General features: G+C 39.0%; 1 protein-coding gene across 1 annotated transcript in view; it reads right to left on the reverse strand.

Moving 5' to 3' along the window:
- arid1b (AT-rich interaction domain 1B) overlaps positions 1 to 14,684 on the reverse strand; it is a 361,695-nt gene that overhangs the window by 71,409 nt on the left and 275,602 nt on the right. The window contains exon 7 of the mRNA XM_088354727.1: positions 14,168 to 14,296. Coding sequence (XP_088210853.1) covers positions 14,168 to 14,296 — 129 coding nt within the window. The remainder of the gene's footprint in view (positions 1 to 14,167; positions 14,297 to 14,684) is intronic.

Here is a 14,684-nt window from a genome sequence, read left to right on the forward strand (position 1 = left end):
TGGTCTGGAACTGAAAGAGTTAATCGCGACTCGAAGGCCACAAATGATCGCCGGACATTGCCCAGGCGACATTTTCCTTCGCAGCGGGTTGCCGCTGGGCCCCAGGAACGATTGGCGAGCTTTAAGGCCGACTTTGGGAAAAACGCCAGAGACGAGCTTTAATCTGCCGTAAACGCTTTCTTGCTACCCCGGTGAGCTGTGTGGCTGGCAAGCCAGAGGCTTTCCTAAGGCGCACTTAAAGCCCTTCATTTTGCCTCTAAAAGCTCCGTTTTCACTCCAATGAGAGCTGATAGAAAATCACCAGGCTGTCAGAGACAATGTTGTGCACTAAAACACGGCAAATACCAATTTAGGGACCAGCGCGTTGCAAAGGAACACAATTACTTTTCTCTGTAACGTGTTCTGTAACACAATTTTCATAAAAAATAGTATCTTAATTGTCGTTACAACATGGTGCGTTACTCGGATACTTTAAGAATGCTGATTATGAATTCCAATATGTTCTGTTCTTAGCCGGTACATCCTTTACTCAATAACTAACACACAATCCTCCATCCACCAGCAGCACAACGGTTACTAAAACAAAGGAAAGCATAGATAGAAATTTTAATTTTTCCCTGCTGAATCTTTGTACTGTAAGTAGTGCTGTAAAGCGTTTTTAATAGAATTTTGTAACCCTACTGTTGTTACTGCTTGGTGTGTTACTATGTTACTCAACTATATTATACATGAAGATCAGCACTCAATCCGACAAGGCGTATTCATTTTTCAGTAAAAATTTCAGTAAAAGAGTGGTAAATTGTAAACTTTTCATTTGTAAAATTATGTTGGCAATATACCATGCTGAAGAAAAAAACGTCTCGGACATTACCCAGAAATATGGAAGGAAATCGAGTGGTTTGAAGATAAAAAACAAACAAATTGTATATGAAGTGTCTTAGGTAATTTTCATTTGCAATTTCTCGAGAATGCATAAGCCAGAAAATATGAACGGTTCACTGCTTCCACAGGTGTACACGTTTTATTCTATTCATTGTATTATATGGCGATTTTTAAGCAGTTTTAGGCAGTCAGCTTCAATGTAAGTATATACGGTAATTTGTAAGTACAAAGTTACTTTCAGAGTGAGGCGCTAATTTTGGGTGTCAGTAATCATGGGGTGGGGATAACGCAATTACTCTTGAAATGAACGAACTAGTAACTGTTGATAATTTCTTTTTTATTTCAGTAACGGACCCAACACTGTATACAACACACGCACACAAGAACTATTACACCACCCTGGGACAAATCCCCTGAGAAGTATTGCATTGAAATGCGGGCGTTCTCCATTGTGATGGGGGCTTTTTATTTTGATTTGATTATGGGTACTTTACTAGGGCCTCCCCGCCTAATCCTCGGAGAATATGTCTGGAAAAGGGGATCAAGTCCTTTTAAAACCTGACGGCTTTTCCTCTAAATGATAATATTTCACAAAAAAATGTTTGGGAAAATGGTGACAACACAACAATGACAGCCAAGGAGACTCCAAATGTCCTTCCTCCGAAACGGGATTAGCATAAAAGTCTTTCACAATAGCAAGGGTCGAAAAAACTACAGGCTTTTTACATCGGGGCCACCAAACAAAAATGGTAAAAATACTACAAAATATACGAACATACTACAGAATACGACATAACTATTACATAAATGCTGCAGAAATACTACAAAAATAATTAAAAAAAACATCTAAAGTAATAGTACAAAATAGGACAGAGATAATCCTACATAGATACTAGGGTATTACTACGACAGAAATTCAACAAAAACAGTACTTTGGACATACGGCAAAAATGCAATACAATATCATTGAAATAATATTACAGAAAGAGTAAAAGAAAATAACACATTAATATTACAGAAATACTACTACAGTAGATAAATGAAATAAGAGCGAAATAACAAATACTGCAGTAATACCACAAAAATACTACAAAACTAAATATTGAATTTAGTGCTTAAAACATGGAACCAATAGTATTTTGCTTTTATACTTAAAAGAAAAAAATATACTACAGCAATACTACAAAAATACTAATACAGACATACTATTAAAGGAATACTAAATGTACTATAGACATTCTACCAAAAATGCAGAAAAATTACAAATATACTACAGAAATACTACATAAATCTACTATTGAAATACCACAATGTATAATAAAATATCTACAGTATTTTTACAAAATACTAGAGTTACTACTAGAAAAATACTACGGAAATACAATAAAATGCTGCAGCAATATTACAAAAATACTGTAGAAATACTGCAAAAATACTACTACAGAAATACTAGAAAAATTACATTAACAACGATACTTCAAAAATGTACAGTAGACGACAAAATAATACTACTACAAACATACCACTATGGAAATACTACAAAAATACTACTACAGAAATTCAATAAAATGCTGCAGAAATATTACAAAAATACTGCAGAAATACTGCAGAAAAAGTACGACAGAAATACTAGAAAAAATAAATTTACAACAATACTACAAAAATGTACAGTATACTACAAAATAATACTACAAAAAACATTCCATGATAGAAATACTACAAAAATACTACTACAGAAATGCTACAATATACAGGGAGTGCAGAATTATTAGGCAAGTTGTATTTTTGAGGATAAATTTTATTATTGAACAACAACCATGTTCTTAATGAACCCAAAAGTCTCATTAATATCAAAGCTGAATATTTTGGAAGTTGGAGTGGGGCTTTTTTAGTTTTAGCTATTTTAGGAGGATATCTGTGTGTGCAGGTGACTATTACTGTGCATAATTATTAGGCAACTTAACAAAAAACAAATGTATACCCATTTTAATTATTTATTTTCATCAGGGAAACCAATATAACAGCTCAACATTCACAAATATACATTTCTGACATTCAAAAACAAAACAAAAGCAAATCAGTGACCAATATAGCCACCTTTCTTTGCAAGGACACTCAAAAGCCTGCCATCCATGGATTCTGTCAGTGCTTTGATCTGTTCACGATCAACATTGCGTGCAGCAGCAACCACAGCCTCCCAAACACTGTTCAGAGAGGTGTACTGTTTTCCCTCCTTGTAAATCTCACATTTGATGAGGGACCACAGGTTCTCTATGGGGTTCAGATCAGGTGAACAAGGAGGCCATGTCATTAGTTTTTCTTCTTTTAGACCCTTTCTTGCCAGCCACGCTGTGGAGTACTTGGATGCGTGTGATCGAGCGTTGTCCTGCATGAAAATCATGTTTTTCTTGAAGGATGCGGACTTCTTCCTGTACCACTGCTTGAAGAAGGTGTCTTCCAGAAACTGGCAGTAGGACTGGGAGTTGAGCTTGAGTCCATCCTCAACCCGAAAAGGCCCCACAAGCTCATCTTTGATGATACCAGCCCATACCAGTACCCCACCTCCACCTTGCTGGCGTCTGAGGCGGACTGGAGCTCTCTGCCCTTTACCGATCCAGCCACGGGCCCATCCATCTGGCCCATCAAGACTCACTCTCATTTCATCAGTCCATAAAACCTTAGAAATATCCGTCTTGAGATTTTTCTTGGCCCAGTCTTGACGTTTCAGCTTGTGTGTCTTGTTCAGTGGTGGTCGTTTTTCAGCCTTTCTTACCTTGGCCATGTCTCTGAGTATTGCACACCTTGTGCTTTTGGGCACTCCAGTGATGTTGCAGCTCTGAAATATGGCAAAACTGGTGGCAAGTGGCATCTTGGCAGCTGTACGCTTGACTTTTCTCAGTTCACGGGCAGTTATTTTGCGCCTTGGTTTTTCTACACGCTTCTTGCGACCCTGTTGACTATTTTGAATGTAACGCTTGATTGTTCGATGATCACGCTTCAGAAGCTTGGCAATTTTAAGAGTGCTGCATCCCTCTGCAAGATATCTCACTATTTTTGACTTTTCAGAGCCTGTCAAGTCCCTCTTCTGACCCATTTTTCCAAAGGAAAGGAAGTTGCCTAATAATTATGCACACCTGATATAGGGTGTTGATGTCATTAGACCACACCCCTTCTCATTACAGAGATACACATCACCTGATATGCTTAATTGGTAGTAGGCTTTCGAGCCTATACAGCTTGGAGTAAGACAACATGCATAAAGAGGATGATGTGGTCAAAATACTCATTTGCCTAATAATTCTGCACTCCCTGTATAATATAATATCTACAGTATTACTACAAAATATTAGTTACTACTAGAAACATACTAGGGAAATACAATAAAATGCTGCAGAAATATTATAAAAAAACTGTAGAAATACTGCAAAAATACTACTACAGAAATACTCTAAAAATTACAATGATACTACAAAAATGTACAGTATACTACAAAATACTACAAAAATACAACAGAGATATTGTAAAAAAACTACTGCAGTAATACTACAAAATACTAGAGAAATACTAGGAAAACAGTATTATGTAAATACTACAAAAATACTGCTACAGTAATCCTATAATACAGAAATACTACGACAGAAAGGAGCATTTGATGAGAGTAAGTTTATTAAGTTTAAGGGCGACATTAGCTCAGGAGGTAGAGCGCTCGTCTTGGGAATCAAGAGATCGCAGGTTCGATTCCCGACTCCTCCATGTTATATGTCGAAGTGTCTTTGGGCAAGACACTGAATCTCGAATGCCACCAATAAGCAGGTCGGCAGCCTTGCATGGCTGCATGGCCGCTATTGGTGTGTAAGTGTGTGTGTGAATGGGTAAGTGTGAAGCACATTGTAGAGCGCTTCGGGAGGTCTTCGTTGACTTGTAAAGCGTTATATAAACGCAGACCATTTACTATTTCAAATTTAAATATAAAGATAGATATAAATATAACATTTAGATGAATTGGACTGGCCCAAATTTTTACCCCAATGTGGCCCCCGACTAAAAATATTTGTACACTCCTGCCCTAAAGCACGAATTTGTCCAGAAATTGTGACTAAATCCGCGATCTGAAACGGAGCCCAAGAAGCGAATTATTTTGAGGAAGTTTTGCCGAGCCAGTAAGCTGACACCTGTCAAGGATTTGCGAGTACCATAGGAAAGCATTAAGGGAAGAAGACAGAGCCAATACTTGAATTTTTTTTATATTTACTGGATGTTCTCCAGGGGAAATGATCAATCTAAAAGTTCTAATTTTGCATGGCAGTGCCGCAGACATAATGCATTATCACCATGTCTCACACTCGGCAGCAACTGTGTGTGGACACTTCTTGGAATTGGATCCCCCGAGGCGTCTTTCCTATCAGTTCTCTCGCAGATGAAGACGCTCTCACAGCCGTCTTCGGACAGCTGTTTAGCCCCGGGTTGTGGCTCGCCGCCACCGGTGGGGGTTTTGGACTTCCCGGCCTCTGAGGCAGACTTAAGTTGCAGAACACCTCCCACAGAGTTGTTAAGAGCACAAAGTCCCATTTGGACGATTTGCATTCTTTTTTCTTAGTTTAGTGGGCGAGCAACAAAAGTTCAGTCATAGCCTCTAAAAAGTTTTTGTTTAGAAGAGATGTGATGCTTAATCTCAAAAGCATAATCTCATTAAATAAAACGATACCACATGGGATCTTGGGAAAATGTTATGGTTTTGCATTGCGCAAAAAAGTATATCTGAACATGCAACAATAACTGCCTGCGACAGCTTTCTTTTTTGTGTTTTATCACCTGAATTTAATTATGACATTTCTTGTGGATTCAATTGTTTTAATCATGATCAAAATCTTAATCTGAGTGTGCGTGTGCCTAAAACCTTTACAAAGTGGCCATTTGATCCTTCAGTGTTTCTCCGAGTGGCCCCTATGTGAAAATGTTTGGAAGTCACTTCTGGGCTCTATTTTTCTCCTCAAAATTAATGTCACTTGTCTTGATATAGTTTTTCTTCTCCTCCTATCACAGATTTTATTCTTTCCTTTTTTAGGGCTCTTTCTCCTTGGTTCCTTGCTAGTTCGTCCTCTTTCTCGTTACGTTCCAAGCATCCACGACACATCTCTCTTGGTTATCCAGTGTACTGAAATTGTGGCTAATCTCCCAGATCCCGAGTAATGAGCTTTTTGCCAGTCTATTGGATTGTGTTTGTTTGCTTCTGGTGTTCTGGATCCTGTTTTCTACCTGCCTATTTTTCCATGTAACAAACCCTGCCCTAATAAAGGACTACGGTTTTATTATACTAATCTGTTTCTGGATTGTGCTCCCGCACCATCCGCTGGATTTCTTTTCATGTGCATATTTAAAGTAAAGCACTACTGTTTGGTGTTAGTAATCTGGGTGCTAACTGACACTAACTCCCTACTGGCAGTTCTGTATATTCGTCCATTGTCCTCTTTTCTGTCCACGTGTCGATTCATTGTCTACTTGGCCGCTTCTCGGGCGTTTGCTGCCTCAGGGGAAGCTCGGCGGTATTTGTAGCATAAAGAGAGGGAGAAAAAGCAGCAGTAGCAGCCAGGGTGCTCATGCTTCTTGGTTCACAATTACATGGAAATTCCCAGAAAAGTCACGCATTGGTCGCACACTATATTCAGCGCTGGTCTTAATCTTCAGAGTCGCATGGGAAAGCTCAAGTGTGACCAAACAGATTACTGTCTATTGCTCCCTCAGCAGGATGGACCTGGCATGTCTAACAGCCGAGACGCTCATCAACGCCCCGCAAATTCTTTCCTCTCCTGCCACATCCCCCCCAGCTATGAAGGGGCAACGTGTGAAGGTACACGCCGCACTTTCCATTTGTGAGTGCCATCAACATAGATTAGAAAGAAGATTACATGACTGCTTGCCGGAGATGCCAAGGACAGTAGCAATGCACACTGTGCATGCTTTCAGCGCCAAATTGAACACATTCTGTTTTAGACCATGAAAGATAATCAACTGAGAGTGTCATTGCATTAAACTCTTAGCATTGAAGAGTCGGAGAAGGGAGATAAATAGATGAATAGGTAACCATAATAAATGGCAATTTAGTAAGGTCCCAAAATACTGTATTTTCCACACTATAAGGTGCACTAGTTTATATGGCGAATTCGCAAAAAGTAGTCTGTTGTTATATGTTTTCATGTACAAGGCGCACCGGAGGATAAGGTGCACAAAATTAACACTACAGTAAGAGTTAGGGTTGCACAAAAACTATTAAAGTACTGTATTTGTGTATTGATTGATTGGTTAGAATATAGTATATCATTTAAAACAATTGCATAACATTGGATTCTATCAAACCTGGATTGCAGCAGTGAGCACGTCATATTCTATCAACTAGGGCAGGGGTAGGCAACCTATGGCTCGCGAGCAATATATGGCTCTTTCTATGAGTACCTGTGGCTCAGAGACAAATTTGATTGCATGCAAATTTTCTCCATCTCGTTCAAAATTTTGGCCATAAATCCTGTTCAGATACAAGCAAAGCCAATCCAAGGCTGGATCACAAAGCAGTACTTCGCAAAATATATAGGGCACGTTTTTCACTACAATTTACAGTCAAGGTGTCACACCAAAGAAAAAACAAAAAAAAAACAACAACGTTTTGGCTGTACAGCGCTAAAGAATCCTTTATATAAAAGCTCCCTATATAATCCGTGTTCAGTGTTCAGATACCTTATGATGAAATCCACAGAACCAACTGTAAATACGCCAAAACACCGGAAGAGAATTTAAAGTTATTTGATTGGGTGAGTGGGAGGGATGGGTGGAGCTATGCAAAAAGTGCAAGCACTCCCTCCCATCTCTCGCCCTACGCCGTCTGCGCCAAAGGTAAGCACTTCAGGCTCCCTGTTTGCAGAATGTTCTGACGTTTTTACAAAATAACTGCTTGCGTTGTTTTGAAACCAATATGTATGAAAAAAAGGGTCAAAATGAGTTTAACCGATCATGAGTAATTGCAAGAAAGAGACAAGTTTAAAGTGGTATGTTTGTTGATTTTGAGACACGGACTCTGGCATTATTCTCTTTTCGTATTTTTTTATCAAATCATAAAAAATAAATGTGCTGAAGACTAAGCTTTTGTCTGGGGCGCAGGTTTAGCAATTTAGTAAATTTGTCTCATAATATATGGTGTGGCGCTTTCCCAAAATAAAATTAATATATTTTGCTTTTATGGCTCTTTGAGTCAAAAAGGTTCCCGACCCCTGAACTAGGGATTCAGATGACACTCTGAAAGGCATTATGTCTTCTCTCATCAACACACTATTTTCAGTCATGGTTCCAAATTGTTGACGTTATTATTGGGATGGGCCAGGAGAATATAGTTAGAGATTAGACGCTGTATTGTAGTCTGTATTGTATCGCCGACTTTACAAAGAGCATGTGATTCTGAACCAAACAAAGAGTAAAACATGGTGGGAAGTAATTTAATCTTTCTGAAAGATATAAACACATAGTCACATGTATACAAAAAAAATGTAACCTACAATACTTGGGGGTGAGAATGTTTTATGTTGATTTTGAATAACTTTCTGTTTTCTCATTGAACTAGTTCAGGGTGTCCCCTGCCCACTGCTAGCTGTGTCTAGCACTCCCGTGACCCTACCGAGGATGAACGGTGCAGATAATGGATGGATGGATGTTTTCCCATTCTCAAACACATCTGGTACCAAAAGAAGGGTGATAATGAGATAAGACCTAATGCCTTTTCATATATAATCTGTATCCCTGGTGGTCTAGTGGATAGGATCGAGAGTACTTCTTGCCACTATCCGAGTTCAATTTCCCTTGCCAAAATTGTTATGCAATTGTGGTCGGTGATAAAATGTATCGACTGATTAATAATTGCAAAAATTTGGCAACACATTTTAAATTTATGGCCAATTCAGGGTTTCGGGGTGCGCCTTATAATTCGGAAAATACAGTAATTTTAAAATATGTTTTTATTTATTTTGTAATCAAATTCTTGCAGGGTAATGATAAACTATGATGTGCTACATATCCATATACAGAACACAGCCTGTATTCACTGTAATATGGACAACCATATTTAATAGGGGAGAATGATAATCCATTATTGAGGTCCTTAAAAATGCATTAATTCATTCATCCATTATTAAATGTTTTGTTTCTAAGACACCCGAGTGTGTTGTTCCATATAAACGACAAAAAAAAATCCCCTGTAGAAGTTATTTTCTAATTTCCAGTATTTTATTTTTAATCATACTTTTATTATATGATTGTATGAAAAAGAAAAGGAAAAAAAGGCAATTTTTCTCATTTGAAAATATTAAAAAAAAAAACAATATTTAATACAACCGTATAATTTAAAATTTTAAGTAAAACTTATTTCTTATTATAAATTATATTAGAAAACAGTGAAATAATAAACTAGTCCATTGAATTTCAACCAAAAACTACTTCATTTAAAAAAAACAACCTTTTATTTAAAATATATACATTTTTTTTTCTCCGTAAAAAATACTAAAAAGAAAAAATAATGTGTAGAATTATAGTCTGGTGCGCCTTATAGTCGAGAAAATACGGTACTAATTTTTGAAACTGGCTGTACTCACTTTTGTTGTATCAATCAATGACTATACTTTGAGAAAATTTAAGGGCACATTACGTTTGATTGTGTTCCTTTTATTTTTTTCCTGTTTCTGTACAAAAAGAGCTGCAGAATTGTTTTTACTCACACTTGTATACTGATCTTCCACGACTGCTGAGATTTATTTATCGGGTTTCTATTTTGACCCTTTTCCTGCCTACATCCAGCCATGACCACCTCAGCACCTTCTAAGGGGGGAAAACTGGCTGACAAGCTTTTCACACTGACAATTTTCTCCCAAATACTGCACTCTCCCCCTCAGGATGTTGCTGAAGTCCAAATTCAAAGTATCTGTCCGGCGCTTGGTCAATCTTTTCGAACTCTGCAGGTCGGGCGAGACATAGGTTTCAAAAGTTCTGTTTGCAAGGTTGTTAGTCGAATGGAGTGCTTAACCCCTGGAGGGGGAGTTTGAGGAGCTGGGATGAGGTAGTCTGGTTTGTTATGTGGAGGAAATGAAGCAAGGAGAGGAAGAATGAACAGAGTCCTGATGGATTTCGAATTTCTTTTTGTTAAGGGATGACGTCTGCCTCCCCTGCCGTTCCGCCCCGGCTTTGGATCATTCCGAGTTCTGAACAGCTGGAAGGACTGGACATTGAAGACTGATATCAACACAATATCCTTCAGTGTCTACACACTCTAACATCCTGACGTGAGGTGTGGGAATTATGGATTTACAAAAGAATGGAAAAGAAAAACACATAGCTCTCATCTGTGCACCTATTAGAAGGGCCAACAGGACGTCAGTGTGTTTCATGTTCCCCGGTAACCTCTCAGATGCCTGCAGATGTGCAATACAGATCCCAAGTCTGCAGAATTCTGTAGTGCACACCACGCACGAGTCAATTAATGATTGACCTCTCCTGATACAAGCTAACAGGCAGACCAACAAAAACAAGGAGCAGAGTTCGAGAACTTGCACAGCCTTGCCACGTTGGTTAATGACAGGCGAATTCGACAGTGAGCTCGGAAAACGAACGGAAAGCAGGAAGAAACAGCAGTCTGCACTTTTCGTTACAAAGGTTTTACTGTGAGGTACATCCAGGAAACATGTAATTCCGCTTACTATGTGGTGCTATCAGGATTTAAACAATATGATGAGACCTTTGTACTTTATCGTTCATTTAGCAGTGTAAAAACAGTTATTATATTAATTCCTCAACATATTTAAACAACGGATAATTATAATTCAGTAACCGTTAAGTTTAAACTTTAGTAGACACTCAGTATAAAGAGAAAAGACACTAATGAATTTTGAACTTGCAAGGAGACAAGGGAGAGAAGCCTTCAGATGAGAGAATGTCAGTCCCAGTTCCTCAGAGTACCCTTTTTTTATTAAATCTTCAAGGTTACAAAAAATGAATAAGCCCTAAGGTGTGTGGAAAATCAAAGAACAGGGATATCATTGGCGAAGAGCAACAATGATCTAAAAGTCACAACGAACAACAGTGCGGAATAGAAGTAAGATCTTAGGCCGGAGCCCTGAAATTCGGGTTGGGCCTTAAGGCCCGGTGACACAGCTTTTCACGGGCGTATCGAGGCTGAATCACGGCCAAAAATTTCTGCCCGTGAAGCAGACGCTGTTGGACGCTTTGAGATCGCGATACAGACGAGATACAGCAGTGCTTTACACGCGGTAAGAAACTGACACGCGGTTGGCCGCGCGAAAAAGTTTTGCGCTGCTCAAAACTTTAGACCACGGGTAACCGCGGGGGGCACACGTGGAACAGACGAGGTTAAGACGCGGTACGAACGTGCTAGGACGTGCTACGGCCGCGGCCAAGACGTGGTTACACACGGGTAGGACGCGAAATTTTAGCGGGTAATCGCGGGTGGAACACGGTCATAGCACGTTTGTTCTGCGCCTGTATCGCGCTGTTATCACGTGCATTAGCGTGTGTACCGCGTGTAAGCACGGTCAAACGCGATGCAGCCGCGGTTACCCGCGATAAGGACACGGAACAGTCGCCGGCGTCTGTTTCGCGGGCATACCACGGGTAAACAGCAGGTTTAGCCAATTTTGCACATTTTCCACCGCGTCTGCTTCACGGGCAGAAACTTCTGGCCGTGACTCAGCTGCGATACGCCCGTGAATGGCTGTGTGACCATGCCTTTAAATGTCAATCATTACTTCGGGTTCTAGTCGGGTCAGGTTTCTTTCTTGCTGACTCTTTTTTTTTAATTACCCACCCATCATTTGTTCTATATTTCTTTTTCTATGTGGAGTTAATTGGTTGGACTCGTGTTGATCGGGCTTCAATATCCGCTGGCTGGTCGGATCAGGCAGGGTCGGGGAGAGCTGGATCGGGTCGGTCTGATTTTTAATGCCCAATCTTACTTGTAGTGTACAAAAATAGTCACAATGAGGAAGTGGCACCCTATGAAATCGTCTTTGCATTTTCCAGTATATTAAAAAAAAAGATTCACTTATCAGTAAGAGAAAAACAGTGCGATCACACATTATATTAGTAATTGTTATCGTTCATTGCTTTGACTGACTTTTCCATCCGAGTCCAACTAATTTGCCAGACAATGTCAATTTTCATGCTTTGATGATAACTAGTTGCTAACACTGGAGATTTCCGACCTAATACCCATTGACAGACTGATATACCAGCGTTTTTATTCTGTGTCAGTAATTACCGCAAAATAGACCACAGTGGCGAATTTGCAGACCAATCAGCACAGATTGAGTAAGCCTGCTTTGTTGAAAGCAGTATCTGATTAGTAAGTGCTGCTTGCTATTCCCGGGGTTCAAGTAGGCAACGCTAGCCGAATTAGTTTTAGCTGCCCTGAGCTGCATCCATTTACCTGACTGATTGTTGCTAGTTGCTAATGCTAGTAACTGAGTAAAACCAGATGCTTTAGCGGCATGCACTTCCCCTGGATTTTTTTTTTATCACACAATAAGAACAGAAAAGGTTGTCACATCATAGCTGTTAAAATAGCATTTAATATAGACCAGGATCGAGGTTTCCTTGCTGTCGAGAACTTTCTTGGACAATTTTACAGGCTTGGGGCATTGTTGATGTCATGCACTTTCTGGACATTTTTTTTACATATTACCTATGTTTTTCTTACTGATGTTCATTATGTTTTGTGTATTGTTACCCAATGCTAAATCTATTGGAACCTGTTCATCCTGTAAGGGAGATTACCACTTGTGAGGTTTCCTTCTCAAGGTTTTTTAATTTCCTCATGCTGAGGTTTTTGAGTTTTTCCTTCCCCAAATGTTGGTTTAAGATCAGGGGATAGTCTAATTGTAACCTGTGGAGTTTTTTGAGACATTTTGTGATTATGGGCTATACAAATAAATGTGATTTGACTTGACATCATTATAAAAAAATAGGGATGCATGAAAATCATCAGGCTATTGGTTATATAAAGTCCAAATATGACATCACAGTTATCGGCCAAATAGTAGATAATTTGGTGTCTTGCTACAATATTCAATCAGCAGACAGTACTTGTTAGAATGATATTTGTCATTGATAACAACACAGTGAACCTTTTTTAGAATGAGATTAAAGATGGCACCCAGGATACACACATAAAATAGGTTCAAAAGAGAAAAATATGATAAAATGACGGTCAGGATAAATAGGAAAAAAATATTTTTATCAAGGTAATGCTTGAAGACTGCCCCAAACTGAACAATTAAAATAATAGAACAATGCCATTTAACATCAGTCCATTTCGAAAATAGGTTGAGTAATGGGACACGAATATACATTTTTCAAAGCACAGACAGTTAGAAGGATTCTAAACATTTATGTTGCTCATTTTTTGGAATGGTTGTCTGGGCATAAGTGTGAGACTATGTGATTAAAGGCTATACTGTACTAACAAATCCGACTTGTCTTGACTATAAGTAGTCACCTCTCTACTTCTTCATTGGCGCGAGTACTGTAACTTTTTTTTAAGAGAAATTGTTTTTATTTGTTGAATGTATTTATGAAAATTTGGTGTGAACACTCAATCGTCACCCTTCCCTTTAACAGTTTGTTTTCCGAATAAGAACTGAAAATGTTTTACACACATCTTTAAGTGATCTATAAAGGGTGAAACGAAGCACACTACGGAAAAGTGACATCCAAATCCGACAGTGTCACGCGTCTCGAAAAGCTGACGTTCAAATGCCCCATGAGCCCTCCGATAACAAGGGCTGTTATATGCCAGTTCCTCACCTGAACATTGAATAAATCATCATTATTCCTCAGCTAGCCCCATTTTTTTGCATGAGTAGGGTCAAATGTTACCTTGCAGTTTTGATGTCTTATTAATATTTAGAAAGTCATGGTCACTGAGTTGCATGCACTATAGTATTTGCCATATAGGACACACAGCTTTTGTGTATTTAGTCGCGTGTGTGCTTGGGAGCCGCCAAAAAAGGATGGACATGTCTTTCAAAACGAGTCTTTTAATGTTCCTCATTATCGAGCTCTCTCCGAAACAAAGGCACTGATGGCAAAGCCCAGAGTATCTGCCAACTAAAGGCCAATTGTGAAAAAAAAAATATGCAAATTGCTAAAATCCTCCATGACCCGAATATGACTACACAGCTTTAGTTTTTAGTTAATGAAATGTTACTAAGAAAAAAAACATGTTTTATAATATTCTCACCTTGATGCCCGTACTGGCTATCTTGAGGTCCATAAGGGCCCGTAGGGCCACTTTGGGAGTAGGGCCCCATCCCAGGGTACAATGGAAACTGAGAGCTGGCCTGGTTCCTTGGCATGCTGGACACAAACCCTGAAATTCACACCAAAATTAAAAAGGAGAAGTGGGAATGTCCATGAAGAGAGTACTTTTGTTTATTTTTTCTTTTGTGTCCATACTTCTCCCTGCGACTCAGAAATATTTTGGAATTATGTTGTTTCTAATGGTAAGTTGGCCCGTTTTTTTCTTCTTCAAAAAATTTGCATCTGACTACTGTGTCAGCAAGAATCTTTGACTAAGGGGAACTTAACATTGTATATTAAAAAGTGGGAATTGAGATTCATTCCATGCGACATTAAGGAAATAATTAATTGGTATCGACTTGGAAACTGGAGGTGGGCCGATTGATCCAAATATAGATAGATACCAAGCAAGTACTTGGATCAGCTTAATACTATTTTCCTGGGATCAATATTCGCTC

The sequence above is a fragment of the Urocampus carinirostris genome, chromosome 15, assembly GCF_059441175.1.
Source record: "Urocampus carinirostris isolate Australia breed hairy pipefish chromosome 15, RoL_Ucar_1.0, whole genome shotgun sequence".
Lineage (NCBI taxonomy): Eukaryota > Metazoa > Chordata > Actinopteri > Syngnathiformes > Syngnathidae > Urocampus > Urocampus carinirostris.